Source organism: Odocoileus virginianus, chromosome 2, assembly GCF_023699985.2.
Source record: "Odocoileus virginianus isolate 20LAN1187 ecotype Illinois chromosome 2, Ovbor_1.2, whole genome shotgun sequence".
Lineage (NCBI taxonomy): Eukaryota > Metazoa > Chordata > Mammalia > Artiodactyla > Cervidae > Odocoileus > Odocoileus virginianus.
The window spans coordinates 64,548,649-64,572,829 of record NC_069675.1 but is presented as its reverse complement, the minus strand read 5'-3'; the positions used below and the strand labels follow the sequence as shown (position 1 = coordinate 64,572,829).

Genomic DNA, 24,181 nt, shown 5'->3' with positions numbered 1-24,181 from the left:
CAAACTTGTGTCCCCTGCATTGCAAAGCTGATTCTTAACCACTGGACCAGCAGGGTCGTTCCTCCTTTTCCTTTCAATTGGCTATTTCTCATTAGTATCTCTTAGAGAAAGTTCAAAATGGTCTATAATACCTCAAAACAATCTTTCCACCCTAATCAGAATGTTTCTGTGTCACATTTAATTTGAATTCGATTATTTGGTTTATTTAAATACTGGTAAGGACACACTCTATATAAACTATCATATTGGATGTTCAAGGAGATAAGTAGACGACTGTTACCTGATTCTGAGTAGAGGTGACAATATACTTGAAAAGTTGAATAGAAATGCAAGGCCAGGTAGGACAAATCATACTTTTCTAAGTGTGCTAGGAATTTTGAGATTACAGTGGTTGATCTGATTATCTTGCACTAAGAACTAGAGAATTACTAAAAGTTGTAAGAGAGCTATCGATTTTTTGCTGAGAAAATAGGTCCAGAGTTCTAAGTGGTCTAGGGGCATAGCTATGGAGTGGTAGAGGTTTCCTGTCTCCTGGTCCCATGCTGTTTATAGATTTGCTTCTTACTTTAAGTAGGCAGTATTGTGTTGCTAGTTAAGCACTGGGTTCTACAGCTAAAATGTTTGGATTTGAGTCCTGGTTTTGCCAGTTACTATTTGTGTGACTTTGGGCAAGTCACTTATCTTTATGCTTCAGTGCCCCATCTATAAAGTGAAAATAACTACAGTACCTTATTTCACATTGTTGTTATGAGAATTCACTAACAATACATGTAAAGCATTAAAAATTGTGGTTTGGTTGGTATAACTGCCATTAGTCTCCAAGAGAATGGAAGACAAAAAGATCTAGTCTTCTGTTTTTTCCTTCTTTTTCTTCTTGGTGAAACTTCTTCCCTCAGATTCTGATCAAAGCATCCAGATGAGTGCTCAAAGAATACATGTTAGCTACCTTAATTCTACAAGATAGAAACACATTTTTGTATCTTACAAGTAAGACTTGGGATCTGCAGAATTCTGGCCTAGTCTGGTTAACAGGAAAGTTTAGAAAAGTAAAAACTGAGATAGTAACAGATTCTAGGACCCAACAGGTCTTCTTTAAAAAAGCCAAGATCAATAGGTGCAGAGAAAGATGGAGGTCAATGAATCTAATTTCAAATTAGGTCTCCCATCTATTTCAAGATCCATTCCAAACTCTCTTGGAAAAAATTTAGCCTTTTAAGGAAAGTGCAGAGAACATGCCTCCTGCGGGTTTGTTTCGAGGGAATGTCTTAGCAGGTGCTGCGTTCTGCCCTGGAGGTGGCTGCGAGGATTTGTGAACTGAGGTGATAACATCGACTCCCTCCGGAAGAAAAGATGCTGTCTCTACACAGGAAGTTTAACTACCATACTACTTAAACCACGATGAACAAAAAAGAAAGAGGAGGAGGACAACGGGGAGAAAGAAAAGAGGCAGGAGAAAAAAGAGAAGGAAGAGGAAGCAGCAGAAACCTCTGTCAATTCAGTCACAGTTCAGTTTAAAATTTAAATTTCACTTAAGAGAAATCAAGAACACCATCCCCCTAACCTCCCCCCGCCCTGGAGCACCTTTCTCAAATGCCTGCAGAAAAAATTCTAGGACTAATTTACAAGCCAAAAGGGCTGTCTCAGAAATAGGGAGCAAGTGGAGGTGAGAAATAACTTATATTCAGGGATTTGAAAAATCATGTATCTGGGGAGGGGGGATGGGAAAGGATTTGGCACTACTGTCATCATCATCTATCAGGAAATCTAGGGATGGAGAAGGGTACCAAGAGGGGTCCAAATCTTCTGCCTTTGACAGATGCAAGCCACACTGTCCACCTCCATTCTGCGCACTTGGGCGATAACAAGGTAAAATAAGCATCAAAACGGGAATATTGAAGAGGAAAGACATAAGTCAGTCTAGAGTTCTCGTGTGGGCGGGGGTTAAATGAAGGTCAGGCAAAACCACTGCATCAGAAAAGGTGGAAGAATTAAGGGTCACCGTCAGACAAGCCCCGAAGTTTGGGGTCGAGCCAAGGGTTTGGGTCGCCTGGTAGCCCATGATTTGCTCCGCACATACGCTCTCTAAGTTTCTCAGTTTGAGTCTCGCCTGCAAATTTCCTGAAAAGGCACCGTCTTATTAAGGGTTTTCACAGTGCCTAGCCCAGAGCTGACCGCTGAGCCTGTTCTCAACATCTGTGAGCAAAAGCTGCTTTTGAAGTTGGGAGGAGGAAGGGCTCTGGTTTTATTATGTTAGGGTTAGCTTTGAGGTGTGGCCAGGCACCAACGGCCAGCGAAAATTTCCCGATCGCCCTCCGTCTTCCACCTCTGTCCAGGTGACGTAGGTAAGCCCCGCAAGACCCACAAGGGGCTAAGCGGCTAAGCCGCGTCCTTCAGGTGTCAGCCTCGATCCATTTGGAAACCACAATCCCCAGAATCCCTTGTGCAGGGAGGGCAAGTCGCAAATAAGATGGCTCCAGAAGGGTGGAACATGCAGCAGGGTGGAAACCCTAGTCCCTGGCAGTTTCTTTACCGGATGTGTTTAAATAACCGAATCCCACAAATGCACCACCCCGCTAACCACCTCCGTGGCGGAGAAGGCCACCGCAGCCGCCTCGCTCGCTCCTCCAGGGGCATCCTGGGAGTTGTAGTCCAGCCGCTAAGCTGCAGAGAACTACCTTTCCCATGGTGCTCTACGGGTCGGGCAATATCAACGTTCTTTTCCAAAACTCTCTCCTCACTGAGACCCCATTTCCCCACTCCCCTTCTCTCCGACAACGCGTTCTCATTCTTGGTGACAGAGTGGAGGCCGCCAGGGGCCTCAGCCCCTGGCCCTGCCGCTCGGGGAGGCACTTCCGGCGGCGGTTCACTTCCTGGTTGGGTGGATGGAGCCGGGCGGGAGCGCGCGCGGGGGAGGGGCGGCGGGTCAGTCTCCGCCGGGCGCTCCGGGGATCAGCTGGCGGGCGGGCGGGCGCCGAATGCGGCCCCGGCTCTCGCTGCAGCGCCGCCTCCTCTCCGCGTCGCAGGCCGGCCCGGCGGCCGTGACAATGTTGCGGAGCTGGTAGCTGCGCGCCGGCCGCCGAGCCATCTCAAGTGGGTGCCGCCGGGATGCTGCCTCGCGGGGCGGCAGGGAGACCGGGGAGGAGGGGAGGCATTGCCCGCTGGGTCAGCGCTGCCCGAGGTGGCCCGAATTCCTCCCTTTTCAGAGCCCAGGGCAAGGGAGTCCCGGGTTCTGGGGCCGAGGACGCGTTCTCAGCCCCAGGGTTTTTCTAAGAAAATTCATGAAGCGTTTCGCCAGGATGGTGGCTTCTGCTTCCCCTAGGACTCAGCAGTTGGATTTTTAAGTGTGTTACTGATTCATCCTCTCTCTCTTCCTCTGTCATCACAGGTTTAAACTTACACGAATCGCTCTCTTGAGGAGGAGGGGACCGCCGCGCGATTGACACGCATATTCCTATAGGCATCCTCCCTCAGCCCCCACCCCCACGGCCGGATTCGGGTGGCTCCTCTCCGAGCTGAAATCCGAGAAGAAATCCTTGGATCTCTTGTTTAAAAAAAAAAAAAAATCCAGAAACCGTCGGTATTTTGCTTTCCTGCTTCCTTTTCGCATGATGAAGAAGTTTTTCGACTCCAGGCGAGAGCAGGGCGGCTCTGGCCTGGGCTCCGGCTCCAGCGGAGGAGGGGGCAGCACCTCGGGCCTGGGCAGCGGCTACATCGGAAGGGTCTTTGGCATTGGGCGACAGCAGGTCACTGTGGACGAGGTGCTGGCGGAAGGTATGGTGGGACTTTTTCGGTGCGCCGTAAATTAAAATCTTGTGCTGATGCAGCAAGACTCTGGTTTCCAGTTGTTGAATGTATGAATGGCTTTTGCCCAGTTGACCCTCCCTTCTCCCTCCCCTTGCCCTGTAAATCCTTGTCCTTGAGAAATTTGAAACGGGGATTTCAGAGTGACAGGGCTTTATGGGGTGGGGGGAGTTTGCCAGAAATTGTTTACCTCGGTGGCCTTTTATTAAAGAAAAAAAAATTGACAAGACAGTTCTTGCCTGCCTCATCGAATTGTGAAGATCAGACGAGAAAAACGTATGTGTGAAAGTGCAAAGCTTCACATCAGATGTAGGGTGTGGGGCTTGTGATCCTCCTAAAACTTGAAATACTGATGTGAGGGCTGCAGGGTGGGGTTGGTGAACCTTGAAGAGGGGTTTCTCCTCCTACCCAACTTTCCTTCTCCCTTGAGCAGGGCTTGGAAGGAAGAGAGGGTTTTCAGGGAATCAGAAGGTGTTTTTCCAAGAGCCAAGGCTCTTGGTGGCTTTGACTAGGTTTGTTTCCTGACCTAACAGTAATCAGGTCCCCAGGATACAGTTTGGATAACAGAAATTACATGGAATGAATGTGGTTATTTTGAAATTGGTCCAGTGAGCCCCTCTTCTTCCTATTCTTTTGATTTTGGGGTATGTGTGTGTGTGTGTGTTTTGCCAAAAGAATTACTTGAGAGTGGCATCGGATTTTTGCTTTTTCTCTGTTGGAGAGGGTGTTATTTAGATCTACTATGTAAATTCCCTACATGTGTGTTCTTCTGTATATCTACAGATATGTAGATATATATCTTTATCCCCCAGGCTTTCTGGAAATTATTGCATGTCTCTTTTGGTAACCTTAACCTTGACCTTCATAATTATGCTAGACTCATACTTTTCACAGCCCATTGCCTGCCCAGTGTGCTTTTATTTTGAATAAAAGCAGCAATTTCCTTGGCATGAAGCTATTCAAACTAATTGGATGGGGCCAACCTGCTGTAGGTTGTTTTATCGGCTGACAGGGGATGGGGGAAGGGGAGGCCTATATTTATGCAGCATGGTGGGGGAACAGTTCAGTTGCTAGGGAAGGAGACTTTTTGCAACCTAAGGTTGGAGCAAGGGTCCTGACCCAGTCCCGGGAACTGCCTGTCACAGTGAGTGTTGCTGCTGGTGGGCTTGGAGAAGGAAGAAGCGGTGTCAGGCTCTCGGCTTGTATCAGCATGGGATTCAGCTGGGCCCAGTTTTCTGGGGTTATGGCTGAAGTCTCTACTTTAAAAACAGTGTCTTAAAAAAAAATCTGGCAGTGGATATCCTTATGAAATTGTCGCTCTTTTCCATTCTCATTGCTGCTCTAGCTGGACTTGATCCGGGGTCTGAGTCACTGTCCCTTTGGATCCCTCCTTGTGGGCTTCGGTGCAGGATGGGAGATGCTTCTATGCCCGCTGCCAGCTCCTCACCGTTGAGTCTGATGTGTCTCATCCCTGTGCCAGAGCCCTGGCCCGCAGTGGGATGGCGAAATGGAGAAGGAGTGTGTCTGTGAGAGAGAAATTGGGAGGAATGAGGGGGTGCCAAGCTCCTTCCTTCCCTCTCATCAGCCTCTGCTGACCTTACAGTCCAGAAACATTTTGTTCAGCTAGGATGTTGTCTCGTTAGAGAGGAGGTAACCCTAAGCGGTGCCACTTCTCAGTCTGAGTTGATGGGGAAGAGAAAAGGCAAATTTTCCATCTGTGCTGCCCTTTTCTTCCCCAGAATTCATCCCTGAGAACTGCACATCATGCCCTTTTATTTTTAAATGGAATTGAGAGCTTGCAGCTCTGTGTTCATTCATTCGTTCATTCAACAAACAGTGATAGAATGTCTGCGATATACCAGGCACTGTGCTAGGCTCTGGGGAATACAATTTAAAACTAGATGCTAGAATTTACATACTACTTTGAGAGATGGAAAACAGCCAGTTAAAATGGAGTGATATGAGCCATCATGGAGATTAACTTAGGGTGCAGCAGCTTCCAGTTTTAGAGTGCCAAGACTTGCTTGCTGCAGGAAGTGACTGAAGGATGAGTTGGAATTATCCAGGTTCAGTTACGGCACAGACACTCAGAGTAGCAAGTGGGAGGGCCATGGAAAACTTGGTTTGGCAGTGTTGCCCTCTTTATGTTCTTTGACTCTAATTGAATTTGAATTTGAATTTGTGGCTGTTAGAAGTATATTGGGCTTCCCAGGTGGCACTAGTGGTAAAGAACCTGCCGGTCAATGCAGGAGATGAAAGAGACATGAGTTTCATCCCTGGGTCAGGAAGATCGCCTGGAGGAGGGCATGGCAACCCACTCCAGTATTCTTGCCTGGAGAATTCCATGGACAGAGGAGCCTGGCAGGCTACAGTTCATGGGGTCACAAAGAGTGACTAATACACACACACACACACACACACACACACACACACACACACACACACACACACACACACACACACACAGATGTATATAGCTATGGAGGAGCCAGTATACAAAGTACCTGTGAAGTACCCACCAAGTACAAAGGTACTACTAGGGTCTGAGAAGGAGGATATAGGGAGGTTTAAAGTGTAATGCCTGCCTTTGAGGAGCTGCCAGTGAATTTAGGAAAACAAGACAAAGGCAGACTTTCACTCCTACAGTGAGGTGTTTACCAGTGCTGTCTGTGGAATCAGGCAGTGAAAGTGAAAGTCGCTTAGTTGTGTCCAGCTCTTTGCGACCCCATGGACTATACAGTCCGTGGAATTCTCCAGGCCAGAATACTGGAGTGGGTAGCCTTGCCCTTCTCCAGGAGATCTTTCCAACCCAGGGATTGAACCCAGGTCTCCTGCATTGCAGGCAGATTGTTTATCAGCTGAACCACAAGAAAAGCCCAGGAATACTGGAGTGGGTAGCCTGTCCCTTCTTCAGTAGATCTTCCTGACCTAGGAATCGAACATCGGTCTCCTGCATTGCAGATAGATTCTTTACCAACTGAGCTATCAGGGAAGCCCCCAGATCCAGGTTCAAATTCTGGATCTGTTCTTGACCAGCTGTGAAACCTTGGGTAAGCAATTACAGCCTCTCTTTGATCTCTCTCAAAGTGTGACACCTGGGTCAGGAGCATCAGCATCTCGTGCAGGAGTTTATTAGAAATGCAAATTCGGGCCTCACCCCAGAGACTGTGGCTGTTGGGCTTTAACAAGTTCCTGGAGAGATTCTGCTGCAAGCTGAAGTTTCAGAGCCACCGCCCTAGGGAGCAGTCTTGAAGATTAAATGAGGCGACGTATCTAAATTACTTAACATTTTTCAGATGTTCAATATTTGGGAGCTACTATTTTTCAGCCATATAGGCAGATAGTTAAGGAGGAGTAGGGGCAATGTGAAGGCTAGCTTGACTGCAGCTACTCCCCCCGCCCCCCAGTGTGGGTGGACAGAGCCAAATGTTCTTTGCAGAGGCCTCATGGCTAAGGGGTCAAGAGATGTTTGGGGTAGCCGTGCTCCTTTAAGGCCCCAGGTGCTGACCTAGACACCCCTCCTAGCCAGAGGTGTCTCAGGCTGATGGGAGTTGTACATCAGGTGCCCAGGGCAGTGGCCAGGTAATTCAGGGAGGGGTGATGCAGTGGACTTCAAGCACAGACCCTGTTACCACCTCATCCTGCTGACCATCCTTCTTTCTCTCATGTGGGTTTGGTCTGTCCTTTATAGGGGGGAATCGCAGGAACCCTACGGACAAGCTGCGGGAGCAGAAGATCAGTGGCTTCAGCCCTGCTCACCACGTCTCACTTACTAGTCCTGGGGGGGGGTTGTCTGGGGAAGTGAAGGCTCTGCATCACTAGTTCAGAGGGTCTGGCTTTGTCTTGGCTGGCTCAGGGTTGGATATTGTTTCTCTAGCTTCCTCAGGAAAGATACCATGATGAGATACTGAATTCTGTCTGAGGTAAAGGGTGTGGGATGTCAAGGGAAGATCTGGTTTAAGCTTCCAGAATAAGCTCAATGGGAAAAGTGGAGCAATGCTCAAAGGAGGTCTGAGAAGCTATGCTTTTTCACACCTCCTTGGCTGAACGAGGCCTTACACCTAAGCTCCAGACTCAGGTAAATGTTGACTCCCTGCTGTGTCCAAAACAACATTCCAGAACTGCGTGGGTTTATATAAGGTGGACAAGGGGGCCCTTCAGGACAGTATTTTGACCTCCACTAAAAGAATTCAGGTCTAGGGTTAATGAGAACTATCCAGTTAAGTCTCTGTGGCAGTAAGCATTGACAGTTTCTCCTACTTACAGTGCAAAGTGGTGACACTTAAAAATTACATGTGAAACCAGCTAAACCAACAAATGTGTGTGTATCTATATGTGTGTATGTCAGAAATAAGTATTAGCAGTATCAGTATGATGCATGCATGTATTCATTTAGGGAGTGTCAGTGCCTTCTCTGTATCAGGCACTGTATTAGATTACAAAGCTAGAGGATGAATGGAACTTGGGCCTGGCTCTTAAGGAGCTCATTGTTGTTCAGTCAATAAGTCATGTCTTACTGTCTGTGACCCCATGGACTGCAGCAGGCAAGGCGTCCCTGTCCTTCTCTATTTTCCTGAGTTTGCTTAAATTCATGTCCATTGAGTTGGTGATGCCATCCAACCATCTCATCCTCTCTTGTCCCCTTCTTCTGCCATCAGTCTTTCCCAGCGTCAGGGTCTTTTCCAGTGAGTCAGCTCTTCACATCAGGTGGCCAAAGTATTGGAGCTTCAGCTCCAGTCCTTTCAATGATTATTCAGGGTTGACAGATTTGATATAAACCAACAAATAATCCTAAGATTAGTGTCCAGCACTTAGCATGGTCCTGGATATAGAGTACATGGTAAAAAGATGTTATGAGATGATAAAGGAGAAAGGCCCTGGGGCGGAGGGTTTCCAGATGAAGTGTCATTTAAACAGGAATGTAAATTACCCAGAGGTTCTCCATGAGGGCTACCCAAGCCTTTCCAAGCAGAAAGAATAGCATGTGCGAAAGTGTGGGGTGGGGAGACAGTGTGGTGAGTTCTGGGAATACCAGCTAGTCTGGTGGTGTCATTTTGGTTGGTACAAGTTTCCCTTCCAGAATCAAGGAAAGAAGGACACAATGTGGTAGAAGGAAATTCTTTTACATTTCTCCCTGGCTGCGCTGGCTGCTCACTTTCCCCAGAGGCCCTGGGCCTTCCGAGTAACTGTTGACTAGCTGTCCAGTAGGCAGTGCTTCCTTCTATGCCTCAGCCCTTTGCCAATAGTGGGGCGAGGAGGTGGCTGGTGTCTGGGAAAGAGAGGTCCTGAAGCTTCAAATAGATGCAAGAAGCTTGAAGCTGAAGCAGGTAGGGGAGTGGGATGACCAGTGTTACAGGAAGGAATGGACAGGGGAGAAAAGGAGCATGTTTGACCAGAGCAGAAGGTGTGTTGGAGAGAAAAGAAAAGGAAATCAGGTCACAGAGAGCTTCAGAGGCAGGCTGGGAGGTTGGCTAGAAGCCTGTGAGGTCTTCTCTTGACGCAATCACCAATTTGACCCCTCCCACTTCAGATGTCTTTGCCTGCTGGGAAGTCTGGTCTTTTAGTGGCAACTGCAGATTTTCAGGGGGTGGTTTGTGAATGGTGTCCTCTTCCTGGCTTCAGGCATGATGACGGTTATAGCTTTGCTAAATATAGCCAAATCTAGAATTCAGAAATGAAATCCAGAATAAGCCATTGCGTGCTCAAAGCCTTTCCTTTGGTCTTTCTAACAAAGTCAAGCTCACTTAATGAGAGGTTGTGAAGAGAGAATCAGTTTCCCATGGGTTCTGAGTAGGAGGGTCTGGGAGGAGGCTATACTTATACCTCAGGAGCTAAAACTGCGGGTAGAGTACACAAGAAAAATCTCAGTAAATACTAATAAAGTACACATGAAAACATACTCCTGCATCAGAGCAATCATTTTAACTTGCCGTCTTTGAAAGCTGACACTTCAGAAAGGGGACTAACTGTGCACCTTCATCTTGTCCTCTTCAAAGGAAGGATGCTTTCTGAGCTGCTTAAGAAATCTCTGTGACATCTGCATCTGCAGGAGCCAAACAGGGATAATCATAGGAATGGAATTGTCTATTGAAGTAGCATCCAGCACTTGAAGTAGCAAAGCCTAGCCTTGAGCCTCCTTTTCTGGAGCCACCTTCTGGTGTGTGCGGTGTGGTGGGGGAGCCCTGCGGGGTGGTTGGGAGACCTGGGTTTGTTGGTTCAGTAATCGTTCCTGAGCACCCACTGTGTGCTGGATATCATGCAGTGATTAAATAAGACACGGCTCTACCTTGAGGAACTCACAGAACTTCAGACACACGAACAAATAGCTCTAAGTGCCAAGATGAGGGGTGACCAGGGCCAGGGGAACAGACATGGGGGACCATTGATTTTTGGGTGAAAAGAAGTCAGGGAAAGCTAACGAAGGGTGATACTTGAAATGTGTCTTCAAAAATAAGAACTTATTGCTAGATGGACAGGGTCAACAGAACATTCTAGGCAGAAAGAATAACATGGCCAAAGATACAAAAACAGGAAAAATGCCCTGCTCACTGCGAGCTGGGTGTTTTGAGGTAACAGTGGTCCAGGACTGTGTGGTCCAGGGCTAGTGGTTCAGGACTGTGTGGGCCAATAAAGTAGCCGCTAGCCACATGTGGCTATTAAAATTTAAATTATCTGAAATAAAATAAAAGTTTAATTCATCAGGCCACTTTTCACTTGCTTAGTAGCTGCATGTGGCTACTGCGTACACTTCTGACCAGCACAGATGCAGAAAATGTCATCATCTCAAAGTTGTAGTGGGCAGTGTTGGTTTAGAAAAATAGTCTCATAAACTTTTTCAATAGAATAGCACTGTCGGTTTACAAACAGTCTATCCCTTTATTTATGTCTGTTTGTTTATTTATGTCATGTCCTGCTATTGTTAGCTGGAATCTGAAGGCACAGTATATACTTAAAATGATGTGCATCACTTATGATAGTGGATGAAGATCCATCCTTGAAATAACCTCAGTCAGGTTTTGGTGAATCCTGTCATATCTTATTAGACTGTGGTTGTTTCTGCATTATCGTGTGACTAATGAAGAGGACACGCAGAACATTCTCCTGTTGCTCATGTATGCTTGTGTTATCTTCTATCGAAGGTTTCTCTCAGGAATCTTTTTAATCCCCTTGTTTGTTTTATGAGGGCTAATCCATTGAAAACAAATGTAATCAGTAAAGGCACTTAACTGAGCATATGGACGGTGCATCTCAGCCTCTGCTGCAGAGCTTCCCCCTCCCCCAGGATCCCGTCGGATCTCTCGGAGGCGTGTGACTGCCATTTGGACTCAATGGGAGTTGGGAGTGCTAGAGAGGGATCTTGTATTAAATATTAGTAAAGATGAGGTCTTGTCTTTTTTTTTTTTAATCTTGTTTTTTAAGATGGCAGTTACTATAAATATTCTCATGTTTTCTTTCTAAACCCAGTGGATTGTTGTACCTCTGTTTGAAGACCACTGGTCGAGAGCAGGGGAGCAAGGGTGATTACACCCACCCCTCCGCCCCGCCCCTGTGACAGTTAGCAATGTCTGGAGACATTTTTGATTGTCACATGTGTGGGTGCATGCTTAGTTGCTTCAGTCATGTCCAACTCTTTGCAATCCTATGGACTGTAGCCCACCAGGCTCCTCTGTCCATAGGATTCTCTAGGCAAGAATACTGGAGTGGGTTGCCATGCCCTCCTCCAGGGGATCTTCCCAACCTGGGGATCAAACCCATACTCCTGCGGCTCCTGCATTGCAGGTGGATTTTTAACTGCTGAGCCACGGGGGAAGCCCCCTTTGATTGTCACAGGAGGGGGTAATCATGGCATCTAGTGAGTATGGACCAAGGATACTGCTAAACGTCCCACCATGCACTCGACACCCCCACCCTCAACAGAGAATTATCCAACCCCAGAATTCAGCAGTGGTAAGGTCTTCAGCATGATATGGTGGTCAGTGTGGGGAAAGAGAGGAGTCAGCATGGCTTAGAAGGGTCTAGTTTGCTGTGTGACTCAGGCATGTCACTTAATTTTTAAATTCATTTTCTCAGAATCAGCAAGCCAGCAGTCTTTCTTAACTTATTATGGTTAAAAGTCTCTATGTAATTTTCTGTGTAAAACAACTACTTCCAGAATAAACCAACACACTAGCAGAGGTAGAATGGCGGGTCTGTGTGGCTGGGGGGATTGTAACAGTGCTGTCCACTGACTAAATGTGAATTAGGAGCTCAAAAAAATTCTCCCCATATTCCCATATCTGAGCAACCCCAAAATGTGGCCGAAGCACTTTCTGGCTTGAATTGCTCAAAACAAGGTTCAGTTGGGAAGGGATAATAAAGGTCAGAATGTTATGGGAGAAGATATTGATAATCCTTTGTACGAGGAAGAATTTTCAGGAGAGTCTAATACTTGCCGCTAATGATCTTGGGTTCAAGTTCCTCCACTTACACTGCTTATCCATCTGGCTTTGAGGTAGTCATCTAACCATTGTGAGCCTTTGCTTCCTCGTTCATAGTAAGTGTCCTTCCTCTCTCTGTAGGGTTGCTGTGACCATGAAGTGAGGGCTGTAGGTATAACACAGAGTGCATGAGACACAGCTAGCCCTGCCAGCCAGGAGGAGCAAAGTTTACTGAGCATATTTTCTCCCAGCTCTGTTAGAAATGCTGTGGCAAAGAAGTAATGGAAGCCTCAGATCCTGCCCTCCCAGTTGACGTGACCAACACACCGGAAGCAAGTGCACCCCGCAAGACAATAGCTATTGAAATGCTGGAGTGTGTGGTGTAGTCTCTAACTTAGGGATGGTTGAGGGAAAGGGAGCAGTGAGGACTGAAGTGGTTAGACGAGATTTTCTGGAGTGGCATTGTTCTTGAGTCTTTTCTCTGGGACCCGTCTTCGAGGAACCTTGTTTTAGGGAACACATCTAGTTCTGCACCTTTGCACATTATATTCTTAGTAAAGTTGAAGTAAGTATTGCAACATTTTTAGTCTCTTTTGAGGAACAAAGTTTTTTACATAAATAAATCATGTGTTCCGTGTGTATACCCAAAGCAAAAAAGCTTTTTTATTCTGTGTGATTTTGAATCACTCAGGAATAATGACTGTTAGCACCTTGAGGCCATACTGCCTTCAAGATTTTGTGCCTACTTTCTCCCTCTGTTGCAGGAAGGGAGACCTCTTCCAGGACCTGAAAGGGGGCTCTTGTCTAACACTTGGAAATGAATTGTCCAGTGAGACACACACGCTGACAAAGCAAGAGGCTTTATTGGAAAGGGACGCCCGGGTGGAGAGCAGGAGGGCGAGGGAACCCAGGAGAACTGCTCGTAGTCTCGGGTTTGATGCTGATGGAGTTAGTCTACGAGTTGTCTTTGGCCAGTCTCCCTGGCTCAGGGTCCTTCCTGGTGGTGTACCCACTGCTCAGCCGAGATGGATGCCAGTGGAGAGGGTTCTGGGAGGAGGCAGGACACATGGCACCTCCTTTTGACCTTTCCCGAGCTCTTCCTGTTGGTTGTAGCTTACTAGTTCAGTGTTCCCTGCGAGGACCTCCTGTCGTAAAATAGTTCACGCAGATGGTTGCTGTGGTGCCCGGGTAGGGTGGGCGGTTTCAGTCAGTCTGTTTCCCCTAATACCGCCTTATTATCTTTATGGCCGTTAGTCTGTTATGTACTTTAAGCAGTCTCAGTTCTTCTGTTGAGTTATGGACAATTGTTAGGAAAGAGGAATCCTTCTCAGTGAGACTTCAGCCTTGACAGAGGATGAGTCCCCAGGTTGGAACAAAGTTAAAAGAGTAAAAACTTGGAGTTTCATTTGAGATGTGCTGTGAGTGAAGCAGCTTGATCTGGCCATTTTTCTCCTTGGGCTGTGAGTTAACTTTGGCAGACAATGGAAGGCCATGCCAGTTGAAGCTGTGTCATTTATGATTTCTGAAGAGCCAAGAGATTGTTAGATGAAAGAGTTCATGGCATCCTTATATTATTATAATAAAAGGCCAAGCATAGCATTGATGTTGGATTATCATTTGTAATTATAATGATCTTAAATAATGATGCCTTTCATCTGAGGCTTGAGTCCTGGAGAAAGCAGTATAATGCCATGTAATTGTTTGTTGCCTGTTTTTAAGGACGCTTATAGCTATTGTACTGGGACCTTTAGAATGAGAGAAAGATTATTGTCCCTCTGGAACTGAGCATGAATTTGAGAACAAAATGGAGACTTTATTACCCTTCAGGGACGGGAAAAAAGAAGAGGGGCCTTCCAGCTTTACAGAGGGGGCAAGTCTCCTGCTAGTATCCTTGGCTCATTTTTCCTGGTCAGTGAATCTTCTTGGTTCAGGAAGTGCTGATTATCTTACAGGTTTGTTAGACTTGTTTAATTTCCCCTGGGGGTAGCCTCCTAGCCTATTTCACAGACCTCTGTCCTCTACTGGTTTTTAGAATCCCAGGAATCTTGGTGGTGGGGGAGTGGACAGTGTTGGAAGAAATAATTCTTTCTGACCTCTGGCTATGGAAGAGCCCTGTGTTTACCAGAAGGTGTAGCTCAGTAATGATTGAGGAAAACCTGATGTTCAGTTCTGTCTTTCCTCCTTGACTGCCTAGATCAAGGGGAGCACAGTGGTATTCTCCTTAGAGGACTTTTCAGAGTTAGTTTAAAAGCATGGGTACTGGAGGTGGGCAGTCCTTGGCTTGAATCCTGGCCCCATCACTGTGATGGTGGCGAATTTATTAAGATCCTGGCTTGTCATTTACAAATGCAGATAACACCCTGGGTGGTTGTAAGAATGGATGAAATTCTGTAGAGCACTTAACATAGTGCCTAGCGTGTGGTCAGTCTGCAAACGGTAACTCTTAGTGTTTAGGTGCATGAATTTTGTTTTTATCAAGCAATATTTGGTTTGCTGTGTGTAAAACCTGGTGGAGCTAGAGTCTTGGTGATAGATGAATAGGCAATACTTATAGGAAGATACCTGTATCTTCTGTATCTATATATCTAAATCTTTCACAGTATCTACAAAACCCCAGGATGAATGAGAGGAGAAATTCAGATTTTAGTTTGTTTTTTCCCCACTTAAAAGCCATGTGTGTTCAGGTGACACTCCCAGCCTGACAGGTTGCTGTTAGTATCCTGGGTCTCTCTGCCTGAGGAATGCCTGCCCCCCAGCCGCATGTCCACCTTCACATCTTTGTGCTCTAACACAAGTCTCCTGTTTCATTCAGGCCTGTGCTCCCACTCATCTCCCATGAACCATGGACTTAGCTGTTTCCAGTGCTCCACTGATGGTGTCCCCTGCATCTGAGATCCCCTTCCCCACCCCACCCACCTACCTTAATCCCTCACCTCAGTACTCACCACAGCTGTCAGATGGACAGTTCTTCTTCCTGTCCTCCAATGCCTGTCATTCTTGCTGGCTCTCTTGACTCTTTGGGCCTGGAATCTCACACTTTTATTTTGCTGTTTATTCAGTTACGTCTACTTTCTAGTGTAAGATAGATAGATAGTTCTTAGGAGGCAGCATACAAACCTCAGATTTATTTTGTATGCAATTAAGAACTCCTAAATTTGAACAGTGCAAGGGTGGGTATTGGAGAATGAATTAATTGAATGAATAATACAATAAATCAGTATGTGCTAACTTAAATTCACTGGGCAGGCACTGGAACCAGATTTGAGAGGTATAGACCTCCCTTATCCCTCTTTTAATAATAAAATAGTTGTGTGTTTGGAACCTCATTACAATCATAAGAGATCTTCCAGTTTTTCAGTGAAGTTGAAAAACAACAAAATACAAAGCAAAATAGGACATCTTCCAGAAAATCATGTAAATCTCTCTTTGTTGATTGGATTCTATTATGGGTACCTAATACTGTCAGTCTCAAAAGTAGAGATGTGAGGTATAAATATCTTAACTTTATAAAGGAACTCTAAAACTAAGGTTAGATCAAGTATCAAAAACTCAGATATTACTGGAGTTTAAGCAAGGGATGCATTAATTTTCTAGCTTGTGTAGTTGTAGAAGTGAAATGAAGTGAAAGTCGCTCAGTTGTGTCCGACTCTTTGTGACTCCATGGACATACAGTCCATGGAATTCTCCAGGCCAGAATACTAAAGTGGGTAGCCATTCCGTTCTCCAGGGGATCTTCCCAACCCAGGGACTGAATCCAGGTCTCCCGCCTTGCAGGTGGATTCTTTATCAGCTGAGCCACAAGGGAAGCCCTGCGTAGTTGTTGGCCTGCAATAAGTTAGACAATGACTCTCACTGTGTGTGCAGGGTAGTGAGCATAGGGGCAGGGGGCAGATAGGAAGGGAATGTGTGATTTAGAAATGCCCAGTCCAGCCAGGAAAGAAGGGAACCTCAGTGAGAGTGGAGAGTGGTGGTCATACCCTCTGAAGAGTCATATTGTAGACTCAAGGGCTTGAGGTGGGGAGAGGACATGAGATTTTTATATCTGTCAAAGAGGATATGGCCTTTGAAAGTTTCATAAATATGACACAAGCAGTTCAGTTATAAATTGAGTCTGGAGAGGTGGTGCCCAAAATTGATCCCTGTATGTAACTTTTAGAACATAGATAGGCACTCATTTCTCCCCTTTTCTTGCTACTTTAAGAGAGGAGAATTGAAAAGAGGGATCAGAGTACATCTTGTCTGGTGGTTTACTCATGATTTTGTTGAAAGGTCGACTCTGAACAGAATTCACTTGAAAAAAGTTACGTTTAGATAATATGGGCTTGCCCGAAAGATGAAGCATTTGTTTTTCTTTTAAAAGCATAGTATTAAAATATGAATGTTATATTAATAAGATAAAATGGGTTATGTTTAAGCTCTCTACTCACCTGGCAATTTTGGAGTGATTTTAAGATGATAGGATAGAACAGTGTCCAAGTCTGTGTATTCAGGTTGTGGCTCTGGGGTTAGGTCATAGGATATGAATGAACAACTGTATGAGGTAAGGGAAGTAGATTATACTGTCTGCTTCTTAGTGATCTTGGACCCATAACCTCCCTTCTCTCAGCCAGTCTTTTCTTACGTAAATAAGGAGATCACTCAGTAATCTCAGAGACTCTTCAAGCTCAGACTTGAGTTTTGAGTTCCTAGGTTTGGGAGGGTGGGTGGGGTTGTGGGATGGATTTGGTTGGAGTGTTAGACTTAAACAACAAGGACTGGGACGACATTCCTGAGCTGGGTTGTTAGCCTTGGCCTATGTGCGAGCTGCACCGGGAGGCGTCGTTATTAGTGGAGGTGACAGGTTCCATTTCTTCTCTGCTCCTGTGCTTTCCTCCGTATCTCTCCCTTGCACTAAAAACATCCGTGTTAGGAATCCATGTTGGAGTGAGGGGAACCTAAGATGGCTCTTGGGCTTCTGACTCAAGTGACTAGGTAGAGAATGGTGTCAATGAAAAGAATGGAGAAGTGTGTGAGGAAAAGAGTGACTTGAGTCTGGGACTTTTCAGCATGATTCAGTGGTGGTGAGGTTACACTTCAGGACCCTGCCGGGTAGGACAGGCCTGGCTTTAGAGAAAAGTTAGGTGGCAGTTGTCTTTTAACCACATGATATTAATGAAACTGACATGCACACCAGGAGCCAGTGTGGAAGAAGAGAGAAGGAGGCTGTGGGTGGCTTCCTCAGGAGCATCAGTGTAGGGCAGGTGGAAAAAGCAGAGCATACCTGGGATTCACCTCAGACTTGTCTCTCTGACCTGCAAAACCCCTCCAAGAACTCCTATCTCCCTTCACCTTAGCCGGTGTGGTTTTTAGTTGTAGCAGTGATTCCTCTTTTTTTACTTATTTTAAGCATTTAACCTTGTTTTTTCTTTAGTGTCTTAGGTGGCTGGTCCCTTTGCTTGGAATATTTTTCCTGATCTTCCATGGCTGACTTCTTGTCATTCAGATCTCATTTAAATCTCACCTCAGAGAGGCCTTTCTTGACCATCCACTATAAGGAACCCATCATGTTTTAATTTGCCAGGTAGAACGTGTCAGCTGATTTTCTTGCTCGTTGTTTATCTCTCACCACTAGAATTTCACTTCCATGAAAGCAGAGTCCTTGACTGACTTGTTCGTTGCTCTGTCCCCAGTGCCTGGGTAGTGCCTGGCACATCTAAGAAGCTCGGATGAAAACCAGCTGAATGAATGAGTGAGCACATGGAGGAGGCAGAAGGAATGGCTGAGGATATGGATGGAGAACTGGGAGAGAGTGAGTGAGGGAAATGAATGCTAAGTAGATTTAAAAGGAGGGTGTGGATCCATCAGGGTGTAAGAAAGCAGAATGGTCACCCAGGATGAGGATGGAAGAGCATCTCTTGGATTTGGAAATACGGAGATCATTCATGAGCTTTGTTAAGATCATTCTAAGTGGATTGATGGAGTGGAATCTAGGTGGGCGTGAAATGAATGAATGGGAAGTGAGGGGGATGCGGAGTCGGGGAGGAATTGATTATTATTAAGTGGTGGGAGAGTCTTGAGTACATTGAGCAGAAAAGAAGTGGCCACTAGGGAGGAAGTTGGAAATGCAGTACGGGACGATTACTGTCGGAATCAGGCTGAGGAGGTAATGGCAGGTCGTGGATGGAATCCTGATCTTTTATGGAACAGATGACCTTGAAGAGGAGAAAGAGCACTTTATTCACGGACCTGGAAGGAAGAGGAGTAAGAATGGGGATGCAGGAGAAGGAATTGGTGGAGTTTGGCAAGTTCTTGCCTCATTGCTTCTGTTTTCTCTTGGATGCTGTGGGGTGGGAGTTGAGTTGGGGGTTCAAGAGAGAAGGATGTGGAGGAGTTCCCGAGGTTTATGGAGAGAAGGACTGAGGATAAGTAGAAGAATGGCCCGGTCATCTGGAGAGCCCATTTGAGATGACTCAAAATAAGAACACGTGTTGTCCTAACCCCTGAGTGTTTATCAGTTTTGAAAAATGCGCAATTTTGAATTGGGCTTTTTCTGAAATATCTTGTGCATTTCCTGTCTTCTAAATTATATGCCAGTGGACTTCCCTGCTGGCGCAGCGAGTGAGAATCTGCCTGCCAGTGCAGGGGACACAGGTTTGATCCCTGGTCCCAGAAGATCCCACATGCCGAGGAGCAGCTGAGCCCTTGTGCCACAACTGCTGACCCAGCGCTCTAGAGCCTGCAAGCTGAAACTGCTGAGCCCTCGTGCCGCCACTACTGAAGCCAGCTCGCCTAGAGCCTGTGGGCCGCAGCAAGAAAAGCCATCGCAGTGAGAAGCCCATGCAAAGCAATGAAGACCCTGTGCAGCCAAAAATAAATAAATAAAAATTAAAAAGAGTTATATACCACAGAGGCAGCATAATATAGGTGGAAAGTACTCTTGATCTGAACCTGCCTGGTGACCACCATGCCCTGGATTCTGGACAGAAGGCTTCCCAGCTCTGTCCATCATCAGATTCTTGTCTATAAAATGAGAACAAGATGATGGTGAATTTGCTTTCTCTAACATCTTACTGTTCTCTTATTTCTCAAATGCATTGTTATTAGAATGTTCTTGTTTTGTTACAGATCTGTTAGGGCTTTGCTTGATATGGGCGAAACAATTTGCTCCTGAATAAAATGGCTCTGGGTTGCTAGGCTTTTTGAATTTCATGTTGTGCTTTATGGTGTTTGCTGTTTCCTTTCTTCAAAGATTGTCAGTTGTCACTTCTTACTGCTACCAGAGTGTCTTCCTGAATTAGTGCCTCTCTAATGTGCTGCTTTTAGTCTGCTGTGGACTTTGAAACTAGGTGACTAAGCTTGTTAGAACCTTGTGTAACAATAAAGAGCCTTTGAGGGTCTCAAATTTAATTAAAGTACCTATGCTGCTGAGCATGGGCTTCACATCTCTTGCTGGCACAGAAACCAATTTTTTATGTCTCTTCTAGAAAGGTTGAGTTCTAAAGAGATAACGAGTTACCATTTGTTACTTATTACTAATTTAACATGTTTAAAATATTTTGCCTGAAAAATTGTCAATGCCATAGGGCCTTCACTCTTCCATTTTCCTTTTCATCTACTATCCTTTCTCTTCCTGCCTTCTCAGCCCCTTCTCCACACTTCTGTGGAAGGCAGTATTTCAGGCACCATTATAATACTATTTTAGTCATTCACTTTTGGTTTATTTGAAACCACAGAGATGGTTCCAGGATTATAACCCACTGTTCAATCCTTTATCTGTTTATATCTCAATAAGAGCCTTGCTGGAGACTCTCAGATGGTATTTGGGGTTGGACCTGGAAGACTGGAAAGAATGAAATGAATGCTAGTTCCATGTAATCTTTGGAAGATATGGAAGAAAGCAATCCAGAAGTATTTAAAAGTTTCTTACAACAAATTAATCCATAGTGTAGTAGAATAATCAGAAGATAAATCCAGATAAAAAGAGAAAATACTACCATAATCCCATAGGTTACCTTTGTTAACGTTTTGGTGTGTACCTTCCAGACTTCTTTTTTTTAAGAGTAAGAGTATGCTTTATATCATCATCTGTAGTTTGCAATATACTTGGCAATATATCTTGTCTTTTGTGTTAAATGTAGGCATCAACAGTTTTAGTCCATTATGTGAATGTTTTGTGATTTATTTAGTCAATCTCCTGTTAGACATTTAGGTTATTTATAGCTATTACAAAACAACCACAATGAGGATGTTTTTAAAGACTTTGGATACTTGTTCTATTACTTGCTTAGAATATGTTTCTTAATGTGAAATGGCTGGATCAAAAGATATGCATGTTTTAGCTTTTGGTACCTATTATGAAATAGCCTCTAGAAAGATTAAACCAATATATACTTCCACCAGAAGTGTATCTTTTTATGAAGTTGGACATGTTTTCTTTCTTCCTTTCTTTTTCTTCCTTCCTCCCCTTTCCTTTCTTCCTTCTTTCGTTTTTCTTCCTTCCTTCTTCCTTTATATATCTTCTGTGGTGAATTTTTTATGTTTCTTTATTCCTTTCTATTAGAGCTCTCATCTTAATGATTTATAGAAGCGCTTTACCTATTTAAGATAGTGATCGTGTGTGTGCGTATCAGATTTTTGTTTTTTTATTTTATAATTTACCTTTTGTTAAGGTGGGGCTTTTGCAGATATTTTAAAATTTTGTGCAATCAAATATGTCAGTCTTTCTTCATGATTTTTGTCTGCAGTCGTACTTGAAAAGGCCTGAGGAGAAAGATAGAGCCCGTATCACAGAGACCTTGTGAATTTGAAGTTTATCTTTGAGCAATAGAGAAGCCATACAGAGTTTTTAGAGAGGGATGGCATGATCAGATTTGCAACGTAGTTATATTTGTGGAGGATGACAGGAGGGAGTAGTTTAGAACATTTAGGAGGCTGTTGCCATGATCCAGGTGAAAAGCAGTGAGGGTTCGAGTGGCAGAGTGGTGATAGGAGCAGAGAAAAGTACAGACAAATATGTAGAAAGACATTGTCATCAAGACTTGGGACTTGATTGGATTTAGAGGTTGAAGGAGAGAGATGTGATCGAGAATGATACCATGTTTCTAGTATGAGAGCCCAGGTACCTAAGACAGAAGTGGCACTGACTGAGCTATATTATTCAGGAAGAGAGGAAGGTTGAAAGAGGAAAGAAGACTCAGGTTTAATGAGGGAAGAGAAGGAGCTTGACTTGATCAGTTTTAGTGTGTTGGGTTACCTATTGCTGTGTAACAAACTACCCTACAACCTAGTGGCTTAAAACAACACTTCATTATTTCTCACCATTCTGTAGGTTGACTGGGGTCTAAGTTGGACTTCTGTTGGGGCTTCTGCTTATCTCTCTTCAGTTCAGTCCAGTTGCTCAGTTGTGTCCAAGTCTTTGTAACCCCATGGACTGCAGCATGCCAGGCTTCCCTTCCCACCACCAACTCCCAGAACTTACTTAAACTCATGTCCATCGAATCGGTGATGCCATCCACCCATCTTATGCTCTGTTGTCCCCTTCTCCTCCTGCCTTCAGTCTTTCCCAGCATCAGGGTCTTTTCCACTGAGTCAGTTCTTCACATCAGGTGGCTAAGGTATTGGAGTTTCAGCTTCAGCATTAGCCCTTCCAGTGAATATTCAGGACTGATCTCCTTTAGGATTGACTGGTTGGATCTCCTTGCAGTTCAAGGGACTCTTCAAGAGTCTTCTCCAGCACCACAGTTCAAAAGCATTAATTCTTTGGCTCTCAGGTTTCTTTATAGTCCAACTCTCACATCCATACATGACTACTGGAAAAACCATAGCTTTGACTAAACGGACCTTTGTTGGCAAAGTAATGTGTCTGCTTTTTAATATGCTGTCTAGGTTGGTCATAGCTTTTCTTCCAACATCTCACTTAGAATCTGTTAAAAATTGTCTTTTGTCTTACCATTCTCTTATATACCTGAATTCATAACATCCCAACATGGACCAACATATCACATTTCTAATACCATGCTTCATCCTTAGCAGAAATATATAAGTCAGAGAAATACAGGAAACCCTGAGTTTATACACAGGTCTTTGGTTTTTTGTTTTTCACTCTCTGGGGGATGCAGTGAGAATTGGTTGAATGGTGTGTCTTTTACAAAATCTACTTATTTATTTATGGTAAAGTGGAATATGGGCTTGGAGGAACTTGGGCAAGTCATTTTTAGGAAAGAATAGCTTAAGGAAGTTGAATATTATGAAACTGATTTGTTTGGGGCTGTTCATGCAGAGATACTTGTACTCAAGTTTGAAAAGTCAAGAGTAAGAAGGGCAATGGGCTGAGAATGGAGTTGAGTTTTAGCCACATTGTAAACATTTTTTTGGTTGTACCACACAACACATGGAATCTTAGTTCCCTGACCAGGAATCAAACCTGTGCCCCTGCATTGGAAGCTCAAGAGTCTTAATCACTGGACTGCCAACATTTAAGGGCAAGTTTAGTAAGGAAAACTTTAAGAAACAGGAAGAATATCCAGAAGTATGAGGAGAATCAGTACCGCAGTGTTTCACATACACGGCACCCTACAGAGTTAAAAAAAGTAGCAGTAAAGAGGATCAGTTGCCCCCAAATGGCCCAGTAGGATAACGACTGGAGAGTGGCCTCTGGATTGGACAAGGGAATGGCACTGGCCTCCTCACGAGCAGTTTTAGAAGAGTGGTGAGCTGGTGGATGGCTGCACCAAGTCTCGACTCATTTTTTAAGCAATGTGAAAAGAAAAGGAGAGGAGAGATCATATGGGCACAGGATCAAGTGATGCTTGGCCATGTTAATAAGCTGATAGGAAGGCATCTGGAGACACAAAGAGATTAAAACAAGAGTGAAGGCAGTCGTCTAACAGAATGAGGTTCCCGAGGAGACTGGAGGAGATAGACCTTCATCTTTTTGCCTTGCAGCTCCCTTCTTTCAGTTACTCAGGCCAGAAACCTTTCTTTCAGCCATCCAATCAGTCCTTCTATAGTCTCATGCCAAAACCTTCTTACTTCTCATCCGGTTTATCAGAAAATCCTGTTTGCTCTACATTTACAGTGGATTCAAAATCCAGCCACTTCTAACTTCCTCTTCTGCTGTCTCCCTGGGCCCAGCTTTTGTTGGCATGGATTACACTGGCTATTTCTTCTCCAGTTCCTCTGCTTCTACCCAAGCCTCCTCAGCCCGCTCTCGCTCTCGGCACAGTAGCCAGAGGGATCCTTTAAAATGCAAGTCATTTCCTGTTAATTCTCTGTCAGGAACCATCCAGTGACTCCCCATCTCACTGCAAGTAAAACTGCAGACTCTGATGTGGGTCTAGAAAGTGCTATGCTCTGGCCCACAGAAGAAGAGACTTCTCTTCTGTCTGTGTTGCTGTGCTCCTCTTTGGTTGGTGCACTCTCTCCACACTGGCCTCCTTGAAGTTCCTTAAAGTAGGAGACACTAATGTGTCTCCCTTGGGGCTGTTGTGCTTTCCCTTCTGCCTGCAGTGTTCTTCTCTAGTAGCCACAAAGCTTGCTGTCCCTTGCCTGTTTTGCTTAAATGTTTCCTTCGCAGAGAGTCCGTCTCTGATCCTTCTCTTAAAGATTGTAAGCTCTCCTTCCCCTAGCTCTCCCCTTTCCTCTTCTCTGCTTCTGATATGCTCTATAATTAATTGTATCCCTTCTTTATGTAATAAAGCTAACTTTATGCAATGTAAGCTTCCTGAGCTTGTATGTACCTAGAACACTCAGTAAATATTTGTTGACTAACTGGGTGAATGAATGGGATCAAGGCTGATTCTTGGAAAAGGAGGACATTTTACCCTCTGAGACAGGAGGAGATGAATGAATCAGTGTGGCTAGGGTTAAGCTTGTTGTGGGAGGACTGGAAGTATATGGGGAGATAGGAATTTAAAGGTAGTCGGGGCAGATGGTCTTGGTTTTATGGAATGAGGAAGCAAGGTTGTCTGCTGAGGGGTGGTGAG

General features: G+C 45.0%; 1 protein-coding gene across 11 annotated transcripts in view; it reads left to right on the top strand.

Moving 5' to 3' along the window:
* Nucleotides 1–2,706: 2,706 nt before the first annotated feature.
* Nucleotides 2,707–24,181, top strand: part of AAK1 (AP2 associated kinase 1) — a 173,285-nt gene continuing 151,810 nt past the window's right edge. For 4 of the 11 annotated variants that reach the window (XM_070480575.1, XM_070480547.1, XM_070480538.1 and 1 more), the window contains exons 1-2: nt 2,708–3,090; nt 3,386–3,771. In XM_070480575.1, coding sequence (XP_070336676.1) covers nt 3,606–3,771 — 166 coding nt within the window. In that variant the 5' untranslated portion in view covers nt 2,708–3,090; nt 3,386–3,605. Of the gene's footprint in view, nt 3,091–3,385; nt 3,772–24,181 lie in introns of all 11 variants that reach the window. The other 7 variants (XM_070480581.1, XM_070480568.1, XM_070480553.1 and 4 more) reach the window with 4 other exon arrangements.